Below are 9,901 nucleotides of genomic sequence, written 5' to 3' on the forward strand. Positions count from 1 at the left end.
AGCAGAGCACGTAGCGAGAGGCAGCGAACAAAGGGAGCAACGCACGAGCCGGTCCTTCCGAGGATGCTGCGGGAGAGGCAGAAAAGACAAAGGAAGGGGTTATGGGTGTCGCAGGGAATTAATAACTTCTGCCAAGGGAAAAAGGTGGGTTTCCAGGTCTGGTTTTAATTGCGTCAGCCTGTCTTGTCGCTATAACCTTCTTAAAGAAGCTCACAGGGGCACTGAACAATAATTAAGGCACTACGTGCCCAGTCCTCATTTGTTTTATGCTACGGGTAATCTTGAAGCGAAGGGGACAAGGGAACGCAGCACAACGAGCTCCACGAGGGCACGGAGCTGACAGACCATTTAAATGTAATGGTGTCTCAGCTCTCAGAGGAGAGGATCTCCGATTTCAGGCCTCTGAAGTGCTAAATTACCAAAGGAAAACTAAAGCAAGTCCCACCAAAACTGCAGCCATCGATACTACAGATTGTTTTTAACAAACGAAAGTTGACAGAATAAAGGATGGGGGTTGAGGGATGTCAGCACTGTATGCCAAGGTTTTTCTAAAAATATTTTACACCTGCTATTCGTCCCGCACACTGATCATATTTTGTCTATGAGGTAGAGAACTCATAGTGCCAAAGGGAATGTGGTTTATGTTCCCGAGTCTTAATGCTTTTTCCCTTCTGTAAGGCAAAACTCCTTACTACCGTCACTAAAATAAAGCCAAGAGGACAAAAGTCCTACGCGCACTGCCACGGTAACAGTTTAACCGTTCCTCTCGCTGATCTTTGGAAACAATCCCTTCAGCAGGATTTTACAGCTCTGGCACTTCGATTTAGTGAACTTTTTATGCAGCTCATGAGAGGAATGCAGCCAACTCTGTACACTCAATTTAAATCAACTTGCTGATGATATAAAAAAGAGTGCTGAACCACCGGTTTCCTTCATCTGCTCCAAAACTACCAACACGAACTCTGAGGTATTTATTCCTGAAACATTAATAGAACAGTCTGGGGCATCAGATCACTAAATGAACTCTGCTTTGATCCCATGCTGGTCCAAAGAGCTGATTTAACAACTAGTTGTTTGGTTACTTGATATTTCAGAAACGCAACTGGGCCGTTAGCTACCAACAGGCTTTTGCACGTTGCAATACAGGGTGCAGACAGCTGGGCAGGCGCCTGTGCTGTAGCTGGGTTATCATCTGCCACGGTCGTCCGTAGCAGAAGACTGTACAAGCAATGTTTAATAGTTTTCTAATTTTGCATCATAAGGAGGGAGGGATGGATCTCTCTGTGGCTTACACCCAGCCCTCAATCTGTATAAATTACGATAGCTTGGTTGAAGTTAAGAGAACTCCCAAACTTGTACTCACCGAGACTCCAGTGCCAGGCCAGCCCGTGCCCTCTGGATTCACATCTGCAGCAGGGACCTCTGAAGACAGGAGGCAGTAACGAAGCACTACGTATTGTCAACTCCACCTGTGAGCTGGCTCTCCTTCGCAGAAATAATCAGATCAATTTACTTTTGGTGACCGCTCCCAGACTTCTGATCCGGAGTAAGGTCTGTCATCTACCCACAAAACAAATGCAGCACAGCCCGTAGCTGTCTGGTGAATCCTCTCTACCCTGCCGTGCCAAGATGCCTCTGAGCTCAACTTCACAGGTCTCGGATTACGATTTTCAAAAGTTACCGACTTGCGCTGAATTGAGTGAGCCTGACACATGAAAGTGCTTTTAACTTGCGCTTGGGTGGGGACGTTGAGTGAAGAGACAGGATGCACCAAGCAGCATCGAGGGGGACGCATACTTGGGGTTTTACCCTTTTCTTCACTGCAAATTAAAGATGTCTTCCGAGGTTTAACTTACACTGGCAATTTTAAGGAAGTAAATTGCACGTTCACAAGAGAAAATACAAAAGAACTTGCACAACTGAGCAAACGCTTCCTTTTCCCCCTTCACTATTTTTTGCGTCCTCTGTATCAAAGCCAACGCGCTTACCTGACAGCACGGCTCAAGAGCAGAATACTGGGTGCGTGCAAATTAAACCAGAGACTGACCTGGCACTCATTTAGAACAGAATGTTGCAATGTCAATGTTTGATCTAACAAATTCAGCACCAAACTTCAGCAAAAGATAAATAAATGGGTGAAGTAGACTGAACAGAAAGCACACATCTTTAATTTCTCTAAGTAGGAGAAAACATTCAAAATCTTCACATTTGCATTCTCTGAGAAGACTCGAAGCTCTCTCTACAGATTGTCTCCTTGCAAAGCACCATGAACAAACCCTGCTTACTCAAATCTTTGTATTAAAAGGTGCTGCAAAAAATCACCTTCTTCCCAGAGATTCTTCCTTGCTGCAAACCACTGCCCTTCATACGCAGAGCTGGTTACAGTGGAAGCGAACAAATCGGCATGGGAAGAGGATAAGCTTGATGACCTTTACGACAAATGATCTCAGTTTAAAGCACAGGAATAGAAATATTACAGAACACAAAAAATAGTCTCCACTGAGTTGCTCAACTTCCTAGGCAGTTTAGGTATTATTATTGTATTGTAAATAGTAAAATTGTAGTCACGTCTTAAAGTCTAGGCACACAAATAGAAATAATACACAGAGGTAACATTCTCCATTTTCCAGGAACTGATCCAGTATTTTTCTCTGTTTTTTTTTCTAATTCCCTTTAAAAGCAAAATCATCCACTTAAAATTAGATACCAAACAATGCACTTTTAAGTGCGGTTCTGTCCACTGATGTGCCGTTAGTGGAAAGACAAACCAGATGGCAAACTCAATAAAAAGGAGCCAGTTAAATAGAGACAGATGAATGCCTAAAAAAACCTTCGCTCCATTACTGCTTTTGAATTGGTTGTCATGGCATTAGAAATTGATACCATTGTCAGCCTCACATCTCCACCCCGTCCATTTCTTCACAGCCTCTGTCCAAAGCAAAGATCTCACACTGGTGTTGAGAAACACCCTCGTCCTTACAGCACTAGGCTATTTCCACCAAAACTCTGCTCGCACCAAGCTGGGGGTGTATGCCTGCGTGGAATTTACACCTTTTGTAAAATCAAGCGCATCAAACGGGAAAAGACTGATCTTCAGTCTCAAATTCCAGTTTCAGAATACTAAAGTTCGGATAATTTTAATCTTGTACTCCTGTGGCGTACAATTCATCATCATGAGCCAAAGGACTATCCACTTAGCGTGTATCTTCTTTTTGTACCACTGGAACTGCCCTAGAAAATAAGCTGACATTTGTTAGATTTACACATTAAAGAAGTAAGTTTCTCTTCCCCTTGACAAAGTCCATCAGCAAGGAACGCTATTTGCCGAACAGACGGAAAAGAGTAAGGGATACAACTTCAAAACAGCTCTGGAAAAGCTGAGTTGTTTTGTCAGCCTCTGAATTCTTTCTCCTCCCACTCACATTCACATTTTGAGAATCTATTAAGTTAAAATTGGTAAAATCCACCAAAATAAAAACCTTAGAATGTCACATTGTAGTTGCATTACATTTCTCTTTTTAATAGAGCGTATAAAATGAAAGTTTACAATGAGTTTAGTAAACTGTAAATCAGCACTTTTATTCAGTCTAGTTTCTGAGCTATTAATCCCTAATACAGAAACAGAACGCTGATGCATTGGTCTCGGACCTCTCGAGATAATAGTTCAAATCCATTCTGATGACACGGAAAGTGAATTTCATTGAATCACCTGAGTCCCTTCCAGATACATCAAATCACACAATAACTCAACATTCACATAGCTTATAGTCTTAACTCTCAAGGAAAAAAAAAAAAAATAAATTACCTTCTGACTTCAGTGAGCTGCAGTTACAGAAAACAAGTGAAAGTTTGCTCAAATAATTGTAAGCAAGTACTTAATCAGGCTATGTGCTTTGTCAGTAGTATTTTAGGTAAAGCAACCCATTATTGTGGTGCATCAATACAGCAACCCTTTCCATCGCTCCTTTGTGATGCACTGAGTCAGACTTTTTTGCATCATTAGCACTGACAACACAATAAATGCAGCACTCCGATCTTCAGCAGAACAGTAAAAACACAGACCACGACAGTCAATTAATTTTAAAGAATTTTAATACAAACTTAATATAAACTATTTCAGTCCCTCTTAACATGTAAGACACTGACTCAAAATACTTTTATACCTTTTTTCAAGTATTGCACAATGTAGGTACAAAATTAATATTTACGATTACATTTTCTTCCATAATATATAGCAAAAATCTTTAAACTTTTAACAGAAAATACAATTTGTGTTTCTTTTGAAAAAAGCAAATATTTCGTACATTTTAATTCCACCACTAAGGAATATTCTGTACACAACTTTTTATTTTTTTTAGAATTGATGTCTTTAAGATGGATATCTTACAATTTCAGTAAAAAAAATACAACATGAAGCTGCTGCAGCTGTCACAGATCACTGTAGTAAAAAGATATAAATGCAATACCATGTTGTAGAAACAATATATATACTCTGATATTTTACAAACTTTGTACTAAATTAAATTATACAATTAGAAAAAGACCAATAAACCCACCTATTAGTGCCAATTTTTTTAATATATATACATATATGTTTTTGGACATATATATATACACACGTGAAAAAAATTAGCCACGTCCTTGCTATATCTTAAATACTGTAAGAGGCCATATTTTGAGAGTATATTTTTGTAATGTACAGTCAGTATAAAATAATTTTGTGCTTGGTTGGCAAATGAAAAAATGATGCATGTTGTATTTATCTAACCAAGCCTGAATGTATTCATACTACAAGCCTTAAAAAAAATCTCAAGAGGTGGAAAAAAAGATACACCCTTGGGTACGTGCATTTTAACTTGTACAATAGTATTTACTTGTATTTCACTTTTATTTTTAGTTAGCCATAACTGGCTGGAATTGCTGGTTAGAATACTGCATGTTGTTTAAACTAAAATTCAAGCCATCCACAAAAGACTTCTCATTTAGACCTCCATAGGCTGCAAACATATCAAAGGCATTACTGTACTGGAGAGGACTGAGGTTAAGGGGGCTGTCACCAGGAAAGATGCTACTGGTACTACCTTGACCCTGCATGTTGGGGAAAATGAACTCCTTTGCGTTAGGAGAAAGGGCAGAAGTCTTCTGCTGTTGCTGTTGCTGCTGCTGCTGACTGCCTAAGCCAAGCCCGTAGAGAGAGTGCATGGAGGAGGAAAGGGCTTTCTGCTTCAACAGGTCATTGACATTCAAGCCAAGGTTGGTGGGAGAGGTGCGGGCGACCTTGTTGCTACGGCCGCTATTCTTCATTTTGGTCGAGCCAAACTTGGTGGCAGCAAATGTGGCAGTGGTGAAGGTTAAAGGCTGAGTGGAGCGGGGCATGAAAGTTGGGCTCACAGCAGCAGAGTGACCAAAGGGAGGAGAAGGAGAACTAGACACTGAAGATGCTGGGTCACTAATTGGCATGAACACCTGGGCCTCTGGGTTAAAGCTGTTCTTGATTTCCTTATCCAACTCACATCCATTTTCATTATCATCCACATAAAGCACTTTCACTGGTCCCTTTTCACCGATTTGGTATGAAACCTCAAACGGGTCAATCCAAACACTAAGATCCTGAGGCAAGTTGCCACGAACATCATCAATGTCCAAACCACTCTCTTTGGATGCTTGTTCTATGACTGGGTCCACTTTCTCCCCTATATGTATACATCTAAACCCTGATCCTTTGTATGGCTTTTCTGGATACCAGTGCCCTTCATACTTCTTCTTAAGAAGTCTTTCAAGCTCTTCACCAAAAATGTTGACACGTCGTCTGGGAAGCTTATTGTACAAATATGAAATAATAAAATTGAGTGCTACTTGGATTTCAAGCTGCATAGCTGCTATGCCACAAAGTTATAAGTCTGTTTCAAAACCCGAAGAAGAAAGTGTTCAAGATGCCACAGGGAAACAAAATTTCATTCAAAGTGCTGATTCTAGTTGATTATTATCCTTCACCTTGAGTGCTCTTGTTCCTTTAAGAAAAAAACAAAAGCAAACACATCCAAATAAGGAAAGCGTAAGATCAAGCTCCAAGGCCTATTCTTTTAGCTTCATTTTCTGCATAAAATAGAGTACTTTTTAAATCAAAAAACGTCCATCCAACTATCAATGTTCATGCCTGCAGAAGGCAAGGATGTCAACTACATTCGGTATGGCTTACAAACAATACTGCAGAAGATGCACTAGGCATGTGTTTACATATACAGCATGGGGCATTTCAAAATCACATGAGCTTGCCGTTTAGTTATTCACAAAGCAGCAAGGATAATTTTTAAGACATCACAGAACTGCCAGGCCTGTCAAGGGTTCAATTACCAACCCATATTTGGATGATTTATAGTACTCAGCTGCAAAATTTAGCACCAGACTATTAGTTTAGCTTGAAAGGTCTCAGTCCAAGGGTCATTTATCATTTTAAAGTTTGCAAACATATTGGTTGCACCGTTAAGCTACAGAATTATAAAAACGTTAACAGCTGCTTTAGAAGATTTCACACAAATAGCTAAAATTATGCAACATTTATTTTAAGTCCAAGCAAACCATCCGCATAAACTGTGTGCTGGCGAAATCATGCTAACTGAAGATAAAATGTCCGCTGTACATACACAACAATTCTCCCTCGGAATAGCTAAAATGATAATGCAGTCAATGCATACAAAATAGATGCATGTATCTTCTGTCATAAGGGTGGCAATGACCGTGAAATTATTACAATTAATTAATTCACAGATTGTTCCCTTTCTACAAATTGTTACTTATTATCAGAGTAACGTATTGATATATACTAAATTCATATATTGCGCTGTCTATAGTTCAGATTTCAAAAAGTTACTAGAGCTAACAGGGCTTTCGCTAGCCTCAAAACCGACTGCTTTTCTCTTTCTCCATGACTCCATTTTATATTTAATATAAAATATGGTTGCCACTCCTTCACAAAGGACAAAAGAGAAATTAGCTATCTGAAGTTAAAGAAGAGGCAAGAATCAAGTATTAGCACAGGTACTGCTAACGAAAATCCTGCAGTACCTTAAGCATAAAGGTACTCATCCACAGGAGACACTTTTGTTCAAAAAGTTCCAGGGAAAGAAAATATCTATTATTTCTTGGCTCAAGTTAAAGGCCCAACGAGAATTTCAATTAACAGTGTGCTTTTCTGCACTGCATCACTAGGAACAAAATTTAGCGTAGCTGTCACTAATGATTAGAGAAATGAAAGTCAGTAGCAAAATCCTTTAACAATGTGAATACAATGCTTTTTTATTTCTTGCTCCAAATAATCTCCTTTTAAAGCCTGGAACCCTATTTCCAAGCCACTCGTGTTCTCCCCAACATGGCATGGGAATAGTTTGAAAGCTTGTACGATAAGGCGACCTTTAAACGTTTGCTGGATCAGCACTGGGTGGGGATAAGGAAAAGATCAAGGGCAAACAGAAGATATTTACAAAAGGGACACAATCAGTACAGAAAAGCTGATTGGGTGGTTAAAAGGGGCATTTAAAAATGATTTATTAATCCATCTGTTTTGTTTCCCTTCCTCCGTGTCCTTTGGGAAAGAAATGATCCTTGCAAGGCACACCGGGCAGACGCTATAAATTTTTCTCAGCCCCAAAACTGATCCACGGTCCAAGCAAGCAGCTGATCAAACAAATCACCTTGATCATTTCAAACTTTTTCCCCCCCCCCCCCTCCCCCCCTAAATTTAAAGAGGACACTATTTCTGAGGGATGGAAGCCCATGAACTGCTCCAGGAGCAGAGCCCTGTGCCGGGGGTTAGAGGCAGGAGCCTTAAGCAGTGTGGGGAGTTACATAACCAGGCAGTCGGGTCTCATTAGATTTCTGCTCACAGCCCTGGGAGCTCCGGCAACAGCAGGAGGAGGAGGAGGAGGAGGAGGAGGAGGAAGAGCATTTTCTGAGCCCGAAAGAAAGAAAATGAAGAAGAGGAAGGGAGATGCCTAGAAGGAGGCGGGGGAGAGGGGGCTGCAAGGCCCCCTCTCCTCAGCACACAGGCCAGCACCCCGGGCCCGGCGACACCCCTCTCCCCCCTCCCCGGGGCCGGGTCCTAGAGGACGGGTGCCAGCGCTGTCCGGAGAGGCCCAGCGCAAGCAGCAGCTCTTAGTCAGCCGGCAACGCTCACTCCTCCCAGCCTGAGCGCGTCCAGGGACCGCCTTGGGAGGGACCCTCTCGCAGCCCGGTTCCCCGGGCCGTGCCCTCTCCGACGAGGGCGGGGGGGGGGGGGGGGGCTCGCCGCCGGTCCCCACGCCCTCCCTTCCCATCGGGCGTCCCCCCACGGCACCCCCGGCCCTGTCCCCTTCCCCGCGGGGCCGTGCCCGCCTCAAGTCCCCCGTCACCGCGGGGTCGTGACCGCCTCGGTACCCCGGGGGCCGCCCCGCCATCACGGCCGGGCCCCGTGCTCGCCCCGGCATCCCCGCCTCAGCCGCCGGGGCCGCCTCAGCCGCCGGGGCCGGGAGATCGCTGCCTCAGCGGCCGGGGCCGGGCGGTGGCTGCCTCAGGGCCCCCCGCCACGGCGGCCGGGGCCGCGCCCGCCTCAGCCTCAGCCCCCCCACCCCCCCTCCTCGCCTCAGGGGCCGGGCGGTGGCTCGCCTCAGCCCCCTCGCTCGCCTCACGGCCGGGGCCGGGCGGTGGCTGCCTCAGCACCCCCCCCCGGCGCCGCAGCGCCTGCCTTCGGCCTGGACCCCCCCCCCCTCACACACACTCCCCCCCCAGCGCACATCCCCGCGTCGTCCCGGGCCGTCCCCCCCGCCCTCAGCGAGCGGTACTCACCCCGGTGGGTGTGCGGGGGGTAGTGCAAACAATCCCGGCGGGGGTGTGAGTGCGGGGCGGGGGCGGGGTGGGGGGGGGTGCGGCTCAGCACCCGACCCCCATCTCCGAGAGCCGGCTCCCTCGGCGAGGATGGGAGGGGAAAGGAAAGAGGAGAGAGAAAAAAAAAAAAAAAAAAAAAAAAAAAAAAAGAAAGGGAGGGGGGAGGGTTGGAAAAAAAAAAAAAAGGGGGGGGAAGGGAAAGGGGGGGAGGGCTGCGCTGCTCACACCCCCACGACGGGCGCGCTCGGCCGCCGCAGCTGGGCTCCTTCTGCTACTGCCTCGCCGCTCGGCGCGCCCCTATATATCGCCTCCCATCCCCCGCCCCCCGCCGCGCCCCGCCCCCGCGCCCCGCCCGGCCCCGCCCCCGGCCCCGCCCCGCAGAGGCTCGTCGCCGGTCTGGCCCCGCCCCGCCACCCGCCTGGCCCCCGCCTCCCCGGGCCCCGCCCCCTCGCGCGCAGGGCCCGCCGCTCTCACCCCCTTCCCCCACCCCGGCGTGGAGGGGCAGCTCTCTACGTCAGCTCGCTCCTCACCTCAGAACACCGTTGCGTCACTGCCTACGTCAAACCCTGCCCTCGCGCCCCTCAGCTCCGCAGGGAAGGGGGGGGAGGGGGCCCGCGCTGAACTACATCTCCCATGACCGCCGCTGCGAGGCGGCACGGGGCGGGGGGGGGGGGGCGGCCGGCGACGGCCCGCGGGGAGCTCGGCCGCGGCGATCGCGGCGATCGCGGCTCCGCGGGGGCCGGCAGCCCGCCTGGGCGGCGCGGGGGAGGGAGGGCGCACCCCACGGCCCCTCAGACTCAGCGGCGAGGGGCCAGGCTGCGTCCCCCGGCCCCCGGCGGGGCTGTCGGGGGCGGCTTCCCCTCAGCCAGGGGCCAGCGAGGCCCCGCGGAGGCGGCGGCAGAGGCGCCCGCCCTGACAGGAGGGGGTGCGGAGCGGCACCCCGCCGCGCCCAGCGGGTCCCTCACAGCTTCCCCCCCCACCCCGCCCCTCCTTACCCGCCGAGGCTAAAAATACTCCCCACAGGTAGCAACGCTGACCGATT

General features: G+C 47.3%; 1 protein-coding gene across 1 annotated transcript; it reads right to left on the bottom strand.

Moving 5' to 3' along the window:
• Nucleotides 1-4,074: 4,074 nt before the first annotated feature.
• TOB1 (transducer of ERBB2, 1) lies at nucleotides 4,075-9,103 on the bottom strand. The gene is made up of 2 exons (XM_049812752.1): nucleotides 8,821-9,103; nucleotides 4,075-6,011 (listed from the first exon to the last, which is right to left on the bottom strand). The coding sequence occupies exon 2, from the start codon at nucleotides 5,872-5,874 to the stop codon at nucleotides 4,894-4,896; it is 981 nt and encodes a 326-aa protein (XP_049668709.1). The 5' UTR covers nucleotides 5,875-6,011; nucleotides 8,821-9,103; the 3' UTR covers nucleotides 4,075-4,893.
• Between the last annotated feature and the right edge of the window lie 798 nt (nucleotides 9,104-9,901).

The sequence above is a fragment of the Accipiter gentilis genome, chromosome 10 (genome assembly GCF_929443795.1).
Source record: "Accipiter gentilis chromosome 10, bAccGen1.1, whole genome shotgun sequence".
Classification (NCBI taxonomy): Eukaryota; Metazoa; Chordata; class Aves; order Accipitriformes; family Accipitridae; genus Astur; species Astur gentilis.